Below are 19,288 nucleotides of genomic sequence, written 5' to 3' on the forward strand. Positions count from 1 at the left end.
TATTTGTACACGCTGAAATTTATGAATTTATTTATTCCTGTACGAGGAATCAGTATTTGAAGTTGGCCCTTTCATTTGAATTAAAATATACTTTTTTATTCAATCGTATATATACAAAAATTAATATGTGTAGTTATGTTTGTCTTCAATGCGCCAAAATACTAGTCATCAGATTGCGATGAAACTTTGTCCAAGTTAAACGAATAATCTGACATTTACTTATATTACTTTTACATTTACTTATAAAGCCCAACCATCAGAAATACCTTCAAATTGTTAGTGCAGCAAACAATATTTAAAAACAAAAAACACATCTAGAGATTATTTTGAATAAAAAAAAGTTCCATAAAACGCCACTAGAGGCGCTCATACTCTAACATTGAACATAAAGTCTGCCAGTCTTACTGAAAACTCTTGATTAGGTCAAGTTTAGCAAACAGACTGTAGGATGACGTGTTGACATCTCTCACAGATAGCACACACTACGTCAATATTATGTTATCTATTATTTAGAAGCGATTATGTAACGAGGCCTTGGCCGTGAGCGTGTAGCGCTGGCGAGGCGTGACGCGGCCGCGGATTGCGGCGAGGTGCGGGCCGAGTGTTGGCGGTTACGATAACAACGATCCAACAGCTAACATGCTTATGAAGTTATGAGTATGAGTTATGGCGGTCATTTTTTAACCTACTTAAAAGTGGAGGAGGTTCTCAATTCGATCGGTATTTTTTTTTATGTATTTACACCGATTACTCTTTTTATGATCCGATTTACAAAATTCTTCTTTAGTTCGATGCGGAATAGATGCCGTTTGGTCCCGAAAAATATTACATAGTTTGGCCTTTTAATTTGTGGCTATCGATAGTTACAGACTACAGCCAATTGGATATTTTAGTCAAATCAAAATATTGATATTATTTAATTTATTTTTGAAATTACCAATTCAATTAATTAAATGATACAAAATATTGCTGATTAGATAGAGATAGCTACAATAAAATGTAACGTCACACCGATACAAATTTTTGGTTTGCGAGATAGAGGCAGTGGACCTTACAGTCAAAGTTTGTTCATCAAATACCCATTTATATGACTCAGTAAAAGTATCTGAGTCAAGGTGTAGCGTAATGAGATATGAATCCCAATCGCAAGACACCCATTACCCTGAGGTTTAAAACATGTTCGTGTGCCTCTAATTTGGTACATCGGAATAAGCTTATCAAACAGGAGTACAACAGTAGAGTAAGCTCAGAAGAGGTTTTCAACTGAAATAAGTACAGTAGCAAAAATTATAATAAAGTAATTAAATTAAAATTAGGAAATATTCCACCAAGTACAAAAAACTGAAATCATAAGCACTCCGTTTACGAACGACCATTAACTTAAGGCAACACTAAATGCCAGCGACCTTGAGCGATATGAGTTCACGGCTGCCGGTCCGCCATCTATGTAACAAAGCCAATATTTTCAAAATTCTTGGGTGGAAAACAGTTTATATGCTTACAATCCTCGTTATTCTCTACTAATCTGAATAAATGAGCCTACACAAAAAAGTACAAGCTATAAGAATAACTTTTCTGGGAAATACCAAAAAAATGCGTCACGCCATACCAAAACACTTGTTTAACTTCAAAGAAAAGTGGTAGTTAGTATACTTTCACCACAACACTTGTCTAAAAACACCATGTTTATGTGTTTTCTGCTTACTCTTCGCCTTAACCACAAACTTTAGGAAAGAAAGACCTACCTTCTCAAGTTCTAATGACCTACATTCAAGTTTGAAGAAAAAAAATCAAGGTAGAGACAATGGCGTGACGTTGATTACGTTTTACTACTAAATAAGGCTATATTTGAAGTTAAAATTAAATTTGGTAGACTTGTAATGTATTTCACAAAAACTTTACAAGAAAATATTTTCACTCATTTGCAATTACTGTGAAAATGAGACTTAACATCTTATGTAATTGCAATTGTAGTGCCGCTCAGAAATTTGGGTTTTTCAAGAATCCTAAGCGGCACTGCATTGTAAGAGCAAGGCGTGTCAATTACCATCAGCTGAACGTCTTGCTCGTCTCGTCCCTTATTTTCATAAAAAAACTCATTTGATCAATACTTTGAAAATAATATGGATAATATAATATTTAAAAAAAAATAATGGTGCTCACGCAAATTGCTTTTGGATCGTTTTCCGGAATTACTTCCTCTTTTAACGGATATTGAGATGAACGGAATAGCAAACCGATAAAGCAACGCCTATACATACCGATATATTGGCAATGCAAACAATTCACTAAACTATCCGACGTGAGCGGGCGCGGGATAGGTACTGAAATCTCATTGGTCAGACTATGATCACAACATACCGTAAACAACTACTACTGCCTTATATGGATTTATAAATTTCTATTTAAATGCGAAGTAATTATTGATCAACAAATGAAATTAGTCAATTCACGCTAATCGTAGGTTGAGTTAGCAATATAGAAACAAGAAACGGAATATTTATTTAAAAACAGAGTATTCGCACGCCAAAAGTGAATTAGAACGGGGGCGGCAACGAATTCCAACAAACAAGAAGACCTTGACAATGGAACAACAGTATAGCAATAAGTACCAGTGATTACAAACACTTGAGTACGATCACATGCAGTGTTTAGGAAATTCACACACGAGGCGCACAAACGCTACGGTCTGTGAGCGGCACTTTAGATGTTTATTCGTTAATACATTATGACCTTGGAAGATGCTGGATTCGTACCCGTGCCTCACGGGATACGCCCCAGCCCTCGTAGCAACAAAGCCAACCCTCCGAATTAGTTATATATAAACGACATAATATACAAAATTATTTACTGAGTAAGCCCCATAATGGCGTAAGCCGTAATGCATAACATGCAGCACTGCATTGTAATGGGCAGGGCGTATCAATAACCATCAGTTCAACGTCCTGCTCGTCTCGTTCTTTACTGTCAGAAAAAATGGAGCATGCAATACACTCTGATGTTTTATTTATATTAAACTTGCAATCGAGGAAGCGCTATTTGTACTATATGTACACTGGCGACTAGTACATTACTAATTGCATTATTATTCATAGATAAATTATTTGGAGAATCATATTTAACGCCATTTTTTTAAAAAGGATCGTAAATGAACACAGATTTACCAGATGCTTAGTATTTTTTTAAGGAGGAGGATTACGAACGAGCGTACGGGTCACCTGATGGTAAGTCATCACCGCCGCCCATTCTCTAGCAACACCAGACGAGTCTTAGAAGCGTTGCCGGCCTTTGAATTTGTTGTATTTTAAATTTTACCCTATTCCATGCCCGTCTCAAGAGAGGACTTGATACCTGTTTGTTTTGTAAAAGAAAAATTATTCAAAACAAGATCAAATTAAGCACCAGTTCCATTAGAAACTCAATAATTATAATTTTTATTACTTTACCGATGTACTGCTACGTGATATCTTTTTCATCATCACTCATCCTTCTAATCATCATCATAATTTCTTCAAATTTACTCTTAACAGTCCCGCGTTTTTCCCCAAAACTTTTAACTGCTTTGTGATCGATGATAACCGATAATCATTTTGGCAGCATCCGTTTCTAATAATTTATAACATAATAAATAGAATTTTGTGATCAAACTAAGATATCACGTCCATATTAAGTTTCTAAATATACTCTTTCCAAAATTTTTGAATACTTCTATTAGACCGCCCCGTGTGTTAAATCCCTTAGCTTGAATGTCTAGATCCGCGTTACACTATAACGAACAAATTCTACACAACTGCAGATGATTTTCAATGTTAACTTTGCTCATTTTTAAATGTGCTTAGCCTATTACAATAATTCACAAAAAAACTAGCGTTGACATACCTACAAGCAAAGTTTTATCAAACACTTTCAGAATCAGGTGACAAGTAAGTATTTGTAGTTTGCACTCATGTTAATTCCCTAACCCTTTCAGACCTGATTTTTTTATTTTCGCTAATCGATCTGAAAAATGCCTTCAACTAGGCTATTGTAAATAGATCTAAGGAAAAATAAATAAATAAATCCTGATTACAAGCTTTTCAAGAAAAACAGCTTTTTCTTTTTGTGTACAAGTGTACACATCCGTCCAACGTAATTAAAATATTAGTGTTAAGGGATGTTTATCTATAATGATAAAAACATTTATTTTACAACTTTTTTAGGAAATACGAAGCAATATGAAATAACAAATATAAATAATAGTATTCTCTTTATAAAAATTAACAAAAAATGGCTTTTTCTTTGGGTAGATTTAACAAATTGCTATATTATATGTGTACAATTGTGTACACCAGGTCTGAAAGGGCTAAAACTTAAGAGTATCATACAGCATGCGCTCACTGATAATTTACTCAACTGTCATAAAACATAATATTATTATGTTATTATACATTTAACTTTATTATTCGCCACTAAACACCCCAATTTACTTAACATCTTGGCCATCTACAATGTGTCGGAAATCGGAATCAATAATAATTAATACCCGAAAACTCGTTGGTGCGCGATTGCCCGTCCGACGCAAATCAATTTGGTTTAAGAACCGATCATGATAATTGTAATTTTACGTAGGTACTATTATTGTATCTAGAGTTGCCCGACCACTATATTTCTGAAAAAAGTATAGTATACCTATACTTTTTAGTGAATCTACTACATTTCTGTCACTTCCACAAAAGCCATTATTGAAGAGTTGAAGTTGATTTTTCTATTTCCAAAATGAATAACAGTGTTAATAATAGCAGCGTTATTAATAACAGCGGCATTACTAGATATTTTAAAAATAATAATATAATCTCTTCTCTCAATATATTTTCTATAAAAAGAATAGCGAGATGAATAGCTATGAGGTATGCAATAAAAATTTATTAATAAAGGCATAAAGTAGCAAAAATTATTATTTTAAGAAATAAAGTAAGTAGGTAGTAGGTACTTTTCTTGGAACCTACTATATATTTTTTTCATCTTTTCGTTATTTACTATTTTTTGCAGGTAACAATTTTAGAACTAAGTACTATTATTGATCGACAAAGAGTTGGCAACCCTAGTTGTATCCTTCATGATAGCTGTTGTATACGAAATAATCTATAAATATATGTAATAATACTTTTCTTTGCTAGATATGTTAGGATTTATTTTAAAGTAGATAATCCGATAATATTAAAATGCGTACAAACTCTAAAGATATTTGACATTTGTTCTAAAACTTTAAATTGAGCTTATAATATATACTGTTGAAAACCCTACCATATATTTTAAATCATGGAAAAATATGAATATAATATCTTTGGCACAGTACAAATGACCGGTTGGTTACATCACTTTGACGTCAAACCATCAAAATATCGAAAAATTTGTGACCGATCACGAACAAAAATATGGGCACAACAGAATTACAATGCCTAGATACTGATGATATTCAAATGGAGTCAATACACCGTCAACCTTGCAATGCTCTTTACACGGCAGATAAAGCATAGGGCATAAAAACATTACCTATCGACGCATTCGTCGAGTATACTACCTAGTTGTGAGCAATATGGATAATAACAATATAACTATTATCTACCAATACTTTTAACATACCAATTTCACTGTGCTATACTAATAATTCCTACAAACTCATCCAAATGAAAAGCATAAACGTTTAACGTGCTGTTACTTAAAATAAAGTCTCTACGTATTATATATAGGACGATTAAATCCTGTTTGTGAAAAGTTTTACGAAGGCTTAGTAGGTACACTCGAGTCGTGTTACCGAATTCTGTTTACGAATTATTGTAAAGCGCTTTTTGACGCATAAGTTTATTATACTTATTACTCAGTATAATAACGATGGCACATGAAAGACTGCTTTGTCGTAGGTCATAAAAGGATTGCGATCGAGAACTGAGGCTAACTATCGCCGGTTGCGGATCGAACATCGATTTTCGAACGTCACTAGCGTTCGGCGGGCGCGTATTTCGCGACGCGATAATCGCAAGCGGCGTCGCTGCTATGACTGGCGACTGGCGAGTGGCGCGGGGGTCGCCCCGGCCCGCGCCCGCTCCCTGCGCACCCGCGACGTCGCCGTTTGTTTTGCTGTATTTTCGTTGTTAATCATTCTCCTTGACCTTGTGCGACGACGAGTGGTCCACTGCACACGATTGCGAACCCCGCGCCGCGCTCCCCACCCCGCTACGTATTGCGACGCAATGGGCCTGAGAGACCGCAGTGGCCATTGATATATATCGCTCACAGCATTAACATTCACTATCGCTTTCTAACTTCGCAACATTATTCTTACACAGTCTATTAGACATTACTGATTAGATCTAACCGTACAAATTAAAGCAGATTGGACCTCTGACACAGATTTAGGATGTTCTTACACAGATTATTGGGCATTACTGATTAGATCTAACTTAACAGTTTAAAACAGCATTTCACTGGGGTCCTCTAACTGTAATCACAGAATTAGGATGTTCATACACAGACTATTGGGCATTATTGATTAGATCTAACCTTAGAGTTTGAAACAGCATTGTGCTGAGGTCCTCTAACTGTAATCACAGAATTAGGATGTTCATACACAGACTATTGGGCATTATTGATTAGATCTAACCTTAGAGTTTGAAACAGCATTGTGCTGAGGTCCTCTAACTGTAATCACAGAATTAGGATGTTCATACACAGACTATTGGGCATTATTGATTAGATCTAACCTTAGAGTTTGAAACAGCATTGTGCTGAGGTCCTCTTAATGTAATCACAGAATTAGGATATTCTTACACAGACTATTGGGCATTACTGATTAGATCTATCCTTAGAGTTTAAAACATCATTTTGCAAGGGTCCTAAAACTATCACAGAATTAGTATGTTCTTACACAGACTATTGGACATTACTGATTAGATCTAGCATGAGAGTAGCCTCAGATTTTACATGGTTGGATATCATGAAGTCAGTTTGTTTTCACATAGGTCATACACTATAAGTCCATACTGAGATTATAGACTAGTCTAAGATCTGAGACTAGACTAAGACGAGACAGAAAACAGAAGAAAAATAGGTGTTGATCGTAGAGGGTTCAAAATTTAGGGTATTTTCTAATGATGTATCATAACAAAATAAAAAATATATATATTTTATAAAAATTAATAAAAAATATAGGGTTGGACTACCCTTAAAATTTAGGGGGATGGAAAATAGATGGTGTTCGATTCTCAGACCTACACAATATGCACACAAAATTTTCATGAGAATCGGTCAAGCCGTTTCGGAGGAGTTTAACTACAAACACCGCGAACGATCATTTAAAATTTAAATGTATATTAGACAAATAAAATTTGAAAAACAAAATTTTATGAACCAACCAAAATATGTCATGTATATGCAAGTCAACATGTCCTGAGGATGCCTCGTGTAGAGGCGAAACACGTGTCGAATTGTTTAAGAGACAATTATTGGCGGAATAAACACTAAAGAAAAAACATCCTTTAATAAACTTTATTAGGAAATTGACTTGAGGTGTCGCTCTTGTAAATCTAGACAATTTGTTATGTTTTTAAAGTTAAAGTCACAAATAAAATTTGAAAAACAAAATTTTATGAACGATGCGGGACTCAAATAAAAACACGGAACGCTGGAGGTCGCGTAAAATTTCGTTTTTCAAATTTTAGTTGTGTATAAATCCCAGAAGTGAGGGTTATCACTTTAAAAACAACAAATTGTTTAGATTTACAAGAGCGACATCTCAAGTCAATTTCCTAATATGCAAATATTGGGGTTGAAAGCCTGAGAGTTGAAAAAAAGCGTACAAGATTTTATGACGATACGTCACTCGAACGATTAGCTCAGTTATTAAAAACACATCAAATTGTTTATATATTAGATTAATTAGAATAGGTTGAGATTAGGTTTAATTTTAGAAAACTATATTTTGGCATAAACTTTAAATTTGATGGATTTAAGAAAAAGCGATTCACTGTTATATCCTTCCCTTGTAAGGGAGTTTGTATATTATGTAAATTATAAATTATGTTACATGAAATAAATCTACATAGGATATTCACTTAAACATATATATTATACTAACTACCCAAGAAACATTGTATTGCCATTTACAATAAAAAAAAAATCAATCATTAAATTAAGTTATAAAAAATAGATGTCGACTGATTCTCAGACCTCCAAATATATCGTACTACATGGCCCATAATCATTATATTTGATTGCTATCTTTGGATGCATAATAATATTAAAATCGCGATACAAAAATATGTGTTGATCGTAGACGGGTGAAAATTTGAAGTTGTATGAATGTTTTAATGCTGAATCATAATAAAATATAAATAAAAAAATATTTTAGGGTGGGTGACCCTTATCCTTTAGGGGTATGAAAAATAGATGTTGGCCGATTCTCAGACCTACCCGATATACACACAAATTTTCAAACAAATTGGTTTATCCAGGACACGAGAATTTTATACTTCAGATATCAATAAAGAATTACAGACATTTTTGACATATGAGTAAAAAATTTTCACTTCCATAAAAAAATAACATTTAAACAAAAATTATTATTACCTACCAGGATGATAAATATGTAAGTAAGCTAGGATATAATTACACAAACCAAAATATCTCAACTATTAATCCCTTATTGGTTAAAATAATTATTAAACTACGCGTTAATTCGTCATTATTTAAAATGTTATAAATAATTTACACGATTCAGGATTTCAAGTTAACAACTAAACCGGTCGTTCAATCGAGAGTCCATCGGGAGCCAATTTTTCAGTAGAAGACGCGTTTAACCCATAAACTCTATGCCATGACGCCGGGCAGGTGCTGCATCACAAATTTAGACTTGTAAAAATTGGTGGAATTAACACTTAATATATTAATTCATAACATTAAAAAATGGTTGGCTCAATTATTTTGTACAAAATATATATAAATTTAACTATAGTGTTATCCTTTTATTTAACAATTTTTGCAAAACGATAGAACATGCTGTTTAAAGTGAAAATTTTACATATTTACTAGCTGTCCCGACAGACGTTGTTCTGTACATAATAAATAAAATACTGTTTTTTTTTATGAATTGTCAATAATATTTCATAACATCAAGAATTATTTCGTAAAATATGCTCTCCTTGTTGTAATAACGATATTGTTTCACAGCAGAACTGTCAAACCGTGTGTTAATAAATTTTCTCATAGAAAATATGTCCATACAAAACAAATATTGAAAATAAAAATAATTATGGGTTCCAAATCGAAATCAAAACTATCCTATCTCTCAAGTTGGACTAAATTGCACTCCATGAAGTAATCCCCATTAAAATCCGTTCATTAGTTGAGGAGTCCATTGCGGACATACAATGTGTCACATAATTTATATATATTAAGAACATTACAAGCTTATAGTTTACCATGGGGCTTGATGATTAGGGCAGTATCTTGTTTTCACTATGAGGTCTGATGTTACCGATACAAAAGTTATTTTAGATTTGCTTAAACTAACCATAGTTGTTTGAAACTACTTTACTGTATGAAGTATTGCAGGCTTTAGTAGAAATAAGTCAGTGACCTGTAAATTGAATATATATCTATATTTATTCCACTCATATGGGAAATTACAGGTGTAGTCTTAGTTAGGTACAGCATATTTTAATTTATACAAATTTGTAACTCTAAAGATAAATTGCAAAAAATATACTTTTATTTATTTTTTAGCTTTTATTTATTTTTAAGCGTTTACTTTTATTTTATTTATTTATATAAAATCATAATGTTTGATCCATTGCTTATAACCAAAACCTATTAAAATATTAATTTCAGATCATGGTCAATATAACTTACCAAGTCAATGTGCGCCATCTAGTGTTGAGTGGATGAACTAAAATAATAGAAAATGTAATTTTTTGGTAAACTATATATTACTTTTATGCTCAATACATAGATATGAATTGTAATAATTTATTTATTTTATTGAATGCAAACTTATTAATAGTATTCACAACTGAAAGTTAAGAACCTTACAGCCCCACACAAAAACACTGGGCTTCTACTTGGTTATAGGTTCACCAATAGATAACAAGTTGAATTTATCTGTGTCTACTTAATAATAATACAAAAATTATAATTAAGAATATAATCATAGATTAGATTATTAGACCATATGTTTTCCAATCACAACATTTGGTAGTATGCTGATATTGAATATACATCCAACATTCTTTCCTGTCTCCTAGAGCGACAATGATGAGATTTACCACAGGCCTTGCCTGACTTCATCCATAAGCATTAAAGCTATCATACACACACTCTCATTTTTGGTAGTCTTGCCCTGGTCTGTTTTCCATATGTCCCCGACTTGAGTGTGGAATTTACACCTATGCCAACCTTTTAATTATATTTTTAAAAAAAATTTAAAACTTACAGCTAACCAATATTACAAATTAACTCAATAAATTCTGAAAGCCAACTACAAATTTCCATGGTCTATAAAAGTTCAAAAAATACTATTGTGATAATTAGCACATTGAAAACAACTAACACACATATAAACAATTTATATTAAAACATAACAAAATGGTGTAGTGTTTATAGTTAATTAGCCCTATTTCTATCTATAAACTAACGGCCATCCCCAATATTCAATCTATCCCTGGTTGTCGCTTACTTGAGATAAAAAATCCTATCTATCGTTCATAAGTAAAACCAAAATTACTCACCAACTTCTATTCCGTAATAATAACCTAAATAAAGTATTTCTAATAAAAAAATGTGATATACTATTGTTTTCAACAGATTCAAACAAATGTATCGAAAATAGAATAGACATTGGAAAATTGGTGTTTTTACTGAATGTGCAAGGTGTCTGTGATATCCAATATAACTTTTATGAATCTTGTGGTTATGGCCAGGGTCAACACATGGTGCCACAATATTTAATAATTCAGAGTTACAAGGCACTTTTTAAATACATACTGTATTTACTAATTTAGCAATGAAAAAAGTATCCGACAATTTAGCATGAAACTACAGTGTCAAATTTCAAGAATTAATACCATTAGAAAGATGTTCCTCTGTCATCACATCTGTATATTTTTCTTAGATTTAAACATATAAAATAAATTGTATTATTACATTTTTTAGTCTTGTTGTAAAAAAGCCTTGAGGTAGAAAAAAGAAAAATATTGAGATGACATATTTCTCCCTAACTTCCTCTGTTATATTGCGTAAGATAGTCAACATATTATCTACAGTGAACTAGCGATAAGAATAACTTATCGGGAATATTGGGACAGCTTCAGAAGATAGACAGCCAATTACTGACAGTAGAAGGCAGTAATCTCTATGTGAAGATAGTATTATATTTATTATAGCTTTATTACAATTTTCATTAATTAATTTTCATTTAAATTTAAACATATCCAAAATGAAAATAAATAGAAATTTAGATGTAACAAAAAATAATCAAATTACTAGAATCTAAATGTAATCAGTATGATGAGCATTTATTGAAAAAATTATCATACAATATTCTCAACCATTCTCAATGTTTCGAATCAACAGAGAGTATTAACCACATAATATAATATCAAGACTTAATAATAAGGCTCACATTAAAATAAATCAGGTGTGCTCAAATGGAATATCTCAGTATAATATCAACTTAATGAAGTACACAACCATTGGGGTATCCATTCTGCCTGGTGGTGGTATTTTAGGAATATCTGGGTTTATTTTGCAATAAAGCCCAAAAAAACCTCTGTGATAAGCCAGAAATTAACACATTTGGGAGAAATTTGCGGATGGAAAGAAGAGATTATCATCCACCAACAAGTTAAAATAATACTATAGATGTAAGGGTTTGGTAAACCTAAAAAAGCAAATATTTTATTGTCTCATTACACTGTGTAACTGTAATAAAACTTTCATTTTATGCTATACTCATACATATAAGATTATAATATTAAAACATACCAAAAAACAGGATTATCAATTACCATTATTACTGACACACTTTGAAGGGAAAAGGAAATAAACAACCTCAACCATAATCTCAATAAAATAGCAAATCTTTAACAAATTTCAATGACAAAACCATTTCATTCTAGAAAATTTTCTAAAAAATAATGTACATTAAACCTAAAATCTTCAGGCGGGCCACTCAATTTAAAATGAATGGAACGGGGCTGATAATATATGCAGTATACAATGTTATTGTTTTGATTTAAGAAATGGGATAGAAGAAACTATTGGTGACAGTTTTTGATGTAATTTTTATATCAGAAATGCAAGTATGCTGCTATGTGCTTCCTCACACTTTTGTTTTCTCTGCTTTTTTGCAGAAAATTACAAATTAATAAATGGTTAAGTAAAAATAACACACATAATATTCAACTTACATTTAACAACAGAGTACATTATAAGATTGTAAAAATAATACGAATGTAAAACAAATTTTGTATTATGTTATTGTAATATTAAATTTTATGTGTTATGAACATCAAAATGTAATAGGATTAGACTTCGCCTGACGCGAACGCACAAATTAATAAATTCTATAAAAACATATTTAAACAAATCAATGGTCTAAATGTCAATCACTCACCAGGATCCCTGGAGTCCATCCTTTTCAGAATAATTGTGAATTTGTGTATACCACTTTTATAAAGTCAACTGTACTGTATCAATTCACGATGAACCTGTCAGTAACAAGGTCGTTGAACTAAATATATCTAGGGACACGCTAAAAACACCTCACAAGTTAATCAATTATACGCTCTTTGTAAAAATACAAAAATTAATTTACAGTCTCTTGTGAATCCTATGAAATGTTCTCACATTCAAGAATTTATTTTTATTAAATTAAAATGATTTATGTACATACTTAGAGAAAATAATTTTTCTCCTTTCTTGATTCTCACACAGATGAGATGACAGATAAAGAATAGCGTCACGTCACAAAATGTCTTGTGTCATTGACATATTAATATGACATTGCTACAAACAAAGATGAATGCAGCATAGTATCAATTTTTTTATCATTCTAAATTCGTGTTTGCACTTTACTACAGTAGGCTTTAATGACACTTGAAGATCGATCTGCTTGATAGACACTAAATATTTTACGTATTCCTTGGCCTTGATCAAGTCATGATCCCAGAAAATTTACAAAACAATTGGGTTACGATATTCAAAAGAATTGTTAAAATAGTTTCTGTGATTAAGTTTTCTATAACATAAATGACTTATTATTATAACTCAGATTGGCACCGGAAGTACCGACCTCAATATTTTTTGATAACAAATTTTATTGTAACGAAATTAAAAAATTACATACATATCGCTAGCGTAAGACCTAGCTTGTCACGCACGATAAAGTTATAAACGACCTGTTTTCATCCGTTGTCCATCAGCAATTACTACTATTTCAACATACAATCACGCCTCTTTTCCGTAGGGGTAGGCAAAGACCAATTCTTTCCACTTGCGCCTTTGGTTCGCTTCGTCCACTTTCATTATTCCTATCATACATGCTCTTCGGCTTAGGGTACTTTTGTCCTAGTCTTTTTTCAAGACTGATTTGATCTCGAAACGTAGAGGATGTAAATACTAAATAATAGGCTGGACTGCTTAAGTAAAAATTTAAATTTAGTGTAGTAAGAAACTACATTTGAAATATCTTTTCCAATAAAAACAGAATTATAGAAATCGGTTGGCGTGATATTGAGTTAATCGTAAATTTGTTGCGCACATACTTAAAGCAAATTTAAGACTTTTATGGTTTTCTCATGGTTGCCATTGTCAGACCTGGACCAAATTGGCAATGGTATCCTACGAGAAGCACCAGCTTTCAAATAAAAAAAGAATTATCAAAGTCGGTTCACCCAGTCGAAAGTTCTGAGGTAACAAACATAAAAAAACAAACCTCCTCCTATTTTAAAGTCGGTTAAAAAGAGCGACTCTATTGTTTTCATTTCTGACTGTGTCCTTTCATCTGTCCCATTCGGACAAGCGGGTCTTGTCTGGCAACTTGTCAATAATTGTACCATAGAATAAAACACTCAGAACGATAATCACATATAAAATCAACATTTTATATGTGAGCGTCACGTACTTACACTCGCCAACACGCACACAGACAGATGTTGCAAGTGAATAGACATTTCCCTAAATCAGTAAATTTTAAGAAATACTAGATTATATGTAATAAAGAAAGAAAAAATAAAATATAAATTAAGAATTTAATTAAAACATCACGTATACTTCAAATTATTGTTGCAACAATTTTTGAAATGTTGTTTTTTGAAACTCGATGAAACGAAAAAGCGCCGTTCCCAGCTATATCCGAGGTTTTCTAGAGTGCAGAGAAGGTATATATTGTTGAAATCGTAAATTTGCGCGGCGACCATCTTGTATAAAAAAGAACAAAATGATGCGTAACCGAAAATTGTGACGTATTCAGAACCTCCTCCTTTTTTGAAGTCGGTTAAAAAGATTGGCCGTTAATGTTCTCACGAGCTCTACTTTTTCCAAACATAAACTATTCAAAGCGCTTAGTTTAAGCCTAAGTGTAATTAAGATAATTTGACTTTGACTTTGAATACTTATAACATCATGTGGCGTCGTACATTATAGCCTCCTTTCAATATCTACAAATAAACACAAAAACTATCCCAGCGGAGGAATTCGGGGTATATAGTACTTTCATAGCCGGCAACATATTTTTTTAATGGCGTCTGTTCTGTTTACAAAATATTTTGCTATTTTGACGAATGTATTAGCTTAAATTAAAAGTTGTGAAATAGTATTAAGTTTTCAATTAAATTTTGCGCACTGATTGTCCTGGAAGTTGACAGAATGACACTGATGCAGTGGGAAACGTATGTGGTCATAAACGACTACATTGAAACTGCTTCAATTCACTTGGGTCTACTCAAGTTCTAAGCATTATTATTCTAAGAATTGTACCTATAAAAAATATTCGTTTTTATTAAATTAATTACGTTTTTTGCATATCAATCTTATATAAAAAAACCTTTCCCATGATAAGTCACACCATCTTTTTTTAGTGTCGTTAATGTATAATTTAAGCACTTTTTATAGCACAGTCAGGCTTGTTGATTGACACACAGTTGACACAGGAAAAAAGTGTGCTTACATTGCTTTTTAGCACACTTTTGCCGTTCCGTTATCAAACTTCGAATGATATGTCCATAATACCTATGTATAGAACGTCATTGTATGTCCCCGATAACATAACACTTCACCCGTCACTCTAAGACACACACATTCTAATAACAAAAATCAATCAGTAGCAAACCTAGTTTTGTACCGAGCTGTTGTATACCGTTTTTAATTGCATGTTCAAGCTCTATCGTATAAAGTTGTCCTTATCATCAGTCGGCGGACAGCAAGTAATGGCGTATCGCTAGAGACCAAACGCATTGCTTTGTGTAATTTGCTATTATTTCTGTTACCACTTTACCAGACGGAGTAAATTATTTTGATGAAGAGCTCCGCAAATATGATACGTTATGTTGTATCAGCGTTGAAATATTTCAGAATTGGACAGCTTGCATTCCCCCAGAGTTGGATCCCATAGAAGCTTTACTTTTTTTATTTTGATTACAAGGAGTTGCTTTTCCACTTGATAGCCTCGAGTTTCTACTAATAAGCCAGTAAAAAGATATCCGAATCTATGATATTGCTGATTATTATTCACCTGAAATTGTTCTTCCAAGTGAGACGTCTATCCAGGTGCAGGTATTTGACACACTTAACCTGTGGCAAAGAACGGGGGCTTTATATTACTGGGGGCAGTCTTTTTGACGATGTGTGAATGTGATTTGTCAAAATATTTTATCTACTTCATCAAGTTTTCATTTTGGATGCTACTATAACCTCGTTAGAGTTAATAATTATATAATATTCTTTAGCTATAAAACTTGGCTTGCCGGTTAGAATTTGGTATGTTATCAGCATAAGTGGAATTGGCTCTGGTTACACTCCTAGAAGTTAGTTGGACGGCTGCACAGAGAGAGAAAATTAATGAAAATACAAAATATTTTGTTTTGGGGAAAAATTATTCCCAATCTCAAATCTGGGGAAATTACATGTAAATAAACGTAGACCCTGTTTTATTACGTTGTAGTCTGTAGCTGTACGTATTTTTTCATTTTCAGTTTTATTTCAACTAGAGTGAAGTGGCGACTCGAGTATTGAACTTTCAACTCAGTCAAGTTGCCGTAAGTCGGAAGTACATTTATTGAGCAGTGGTGGTTACTGGTCTTATCAGAACGGTGCTGAAATAACTTTAAAGATGGAAAATAAGACCGAATTTCAATATCCTCATACTTTTGTTTTGTTAGGTGCCTCTGGTGATCTAGCAAAAAAGAAGATCTATCCTACTATTTGGTACTTGTACCGTGATAATCTTTTACCAAAAAATACCAGGTTTATTGGTTACGCTCGAACTAAGCAGAATATTGAAGAAGTAAGGCAGAAGTCCTCAAAATATATGAAGGTAAGACCAGGTGATGAGAGCAAATTTGAACAATTTTGGGAAGCTAACGACTATATTGCCGGTTCATATGATAAGAGAGTAGACTACGAGTTGCTTAATCAGCATATTTATAAGTATGAGAAAGGCATTGTTGCTAATAGGATATTCTACCTTGCTGTTCCACCAACAGTATTTGAAGAAGTTACAGTGAATATTAAAAATGCATGTATATCAATCAAAGGTTATACTCGAGTGATAATTGAAAAACCATTTGGCAGAGATGATGTTAGTTCTGAAAAGCTTAGCAATCATGTGGCTGGTTTATTTAAAGAAGAACAAATCTATAGAATTGACCATTATCTTGGCAAAGAAATGGTCCAAAATTTAATGACCATCAGATTTGCTAATCAAATATTTAGCCCTTCATGGAACAGAGAAAATATTGCTTCTGTTCTCATATCATTTAAAGAACCCTTTGGTACCGAGGGTAGAGGTGGCTATTTTGATGACTTTGGTATTGTACGTGATGTGATGCAGAATCATCTATTGCAAATTCTCTCATTAGTTGCTATGGAGAAACCAGTTTCATTAAATCCAAATGACATTAGAGATGAAAAAGTCAAAGTTCTAAGGCATATAAGACCAATTGAATTAAATGACTTATTGGTGGGTCAGTATATCGGGAACCCTAATGGTCAGGGTGAAGAAAAGTTAGGCTATCTTGATGATCCAACTGTACCTAATGATTCGGTTACTCCTACCTATGCTGTTGCTGCTCTTTACATCAACAATTCAAGATGGCAAGGTGTACCTTTTATATTACGTTGTGGGAAGGCTCTCAATGAGAGGAAGGCTGAAGTAAGAATTCAGTATAAGGATGTACCTGGTGATATATTTGAAGGTCACACTAAAAGAAATGAACTTGTGATAAGAGTTCAACCAGGTGAAGCTTTATACTTAAAATTAATGTCAAAGTCCCCTGGTATGAAGTTTGACTTGATGGAAACTGAGTTAGATCTTACCTACAGCATGAGATATAAGGAAACAGATGTGCCAGATGCATATGAGAGACTTATACTTGATGTATTTACTGGAACCCAAATGCATTTTGTAAGAAATGATGAGCTCAAAGAGGCTTGGAGGATATTTACTCCAGTATTGAATCAAATTGAAGAAAATAAAATAAAACCAGTTCCATATGTTTACGGGTCTAGGGGACCACCTGAAGCTGATGCAAGGTTGGCCCAATATGATTTCAAATATTCGGGTTCTTACAAATGGCAAAAGCCATCTCTTCTTTAATTTTCAAGGTGTGAAGTGAGATGGTGGTGGTTTTTGGTTTATTTAAAGTATACGAAAGCATTTTTAAGTACAGGCTCATATAAAGTTTACATTCCATAATCTTAATGACTTGCAAAATTTTCTAAGGTCATTTTAAAGTCAAACAAAATTCATTGTAAGAGTTGTGTGATAATCCATGTTGTTGTATTATTATTCTTTTTGATAAAAGGGTGGTTTTATATAAGTACAAAATAAGCATCACATTTTATTTATTATTATTGCATATTTCTATAATATTATGTAGAGGTCATACAGGTCACCTTGAGGCATAGATTAGTTCAGAAATGTTATGTCCTGTTATACAGTAACTATTTGTGTTATGATATATAATTCGTTCCAAACTATTTTTTAATATATTGAGAGGTATAAATAAAATGGAAAATACTCATATGTGTAACTAAAAATAAACAAAATAAAAATGTTTTGGTTTAAGACCATTGTGGAGTTTTTTGTGATCTCTAACTTTAATGTAAAAGCAATAAATAAAAAAAAATTAATTATAAGTAAATAAAAAGTATTATTGCTAATTGTCATGGACAAGATAAATATACCTATTATTAATAAGTTTTTGCAAAAGCTATATTTTTATACACAATATTAGGTTATTCTATGCCTTAACTTAAAATATTTTTTGATAGAAAGGTTTTGACATAGTTGTATTTGCTTGGTTTTGAAAACAATATTGTTGGTGTATTGGTATTTTTTGAAACATTTATACTTTTTTAATAAATACACATTTACTAAAAAAAAAATTTAATGTTTTATTACCTAAATTTATAATATATAATGTAGTAACTTCATTGATATAAGCTTTTATGTTACCTTTCCTACACCAGAAAAATTACTAACATGTAGGTAGATAGCTAATAATATATTATCTCAATAATTATAAAAACAAATATATTTTTCATAATAATTTAAGTAACTTGTCAAGTTATTATTATGTGCACTACATCCAAATACATTTATGCTATACCTAGTTTAGTGTTTTCTTACTTAGTCTATTGTTAGTTGTGCTAAATTCTGAAACACAGAAAATTTGTTTTAATTTCGAAGCCCCCTAAGTGCACAGTCTAATAAAATGTGTTAAGTCATAAGTATTAACTGTTTAGCACAATTACATGACTAGTGTGGTTAAAATACGCAATATGTGTTGTTTGTATTGGCTGGGTGATAATAGGTATAGTGTTGTAATCTTAATAGATACCTACCTAAAAAACCTCTAAAAGTACCTACTTAACGTATTAGAATTCTTTTACCTATGGCTAATCGCTTAATAATTGTCATTAGCGAGAAAAATAGGCTGTAGTAGGTATGTGAACTTTATTTAAAGAATACAGATAATGCAGGAAATAATTAGAGCTATTTGAAGCGTTTATTTACCTACGCATTTTAAAGCTGTGA

General features: G+C 32.3%; 2 protein-coding genes across 6 annotated transcripts in view; one reads left to right on the top strand and one right to left on the bottom strand.

Moving 5' to 3' along the window:
• LOC126972645 (protein ultraspiracle homolog) overlaps window positions 1-12,955 on the bottom strand; it is a 74,213-nt gene extending 61,258 nt beyond the window's left edge. The window contains exon 1 of one of the 5 annotated variants that reach the window (XM_050819525.1): window positions 12,647-12,955. In XM_050819525.1, the coding sequence (XP_050675482.1) occupies window positions 12,647-12,665 (19 nt within the window). In that variant the 5' untranslated portion in view covers window positions 12,666-12,955. The other 4 variants (XM_050819520.1, XM_050819523.1, XM_050819524.1 and 1 more) reach the window with 4 other exon arrangements.
• A 3,229-nt stretch (window positions 12,956-16,184) lies between these two features.
• LOC126972644 (glucose-6-phosphate 1-dehydrogenase) lies at window positions 16,185-18,636 on the top strand. Its single transcript, XM_050819519.1, has one exon. The coding sequence runs from the start codon at window positions 16,361-16,363 to the stop codon at window positions 17,843-17,845; it is 1,485 nt and encodes a 494-aa protein (XP_050675476.1). The 5' UTR covers window positions 16,185-16,360; the 3' UTR covers window positions 17,846-18,636.
• Window positions 18,637-19,288: the final 652 nt, after the last annotated feature.

Source organism: Leptidea sinapis, chromosome 27, assembly GCF_905404315.1.
Source record: "Leptidea sinapis chromosome 27, ilLepSina1.1, whole genome shotgun sequence".
Taxonomy (NCBI): Eukaryota; Metazoa; Arthropoda; class Insecta; order Lepidoptera; family Pieridae; genus Leptidea; species Leptidea sinapis.

Excerpts from the sequence above, each read along its gene's own strand:
- LOC126972644 (XM_050819519.1), top strand. The coding sequence starts at position 16,361 with ATGGAAAATAAGACCGAATTTCAATATCCTCATACTTTTGTTTTGTTA.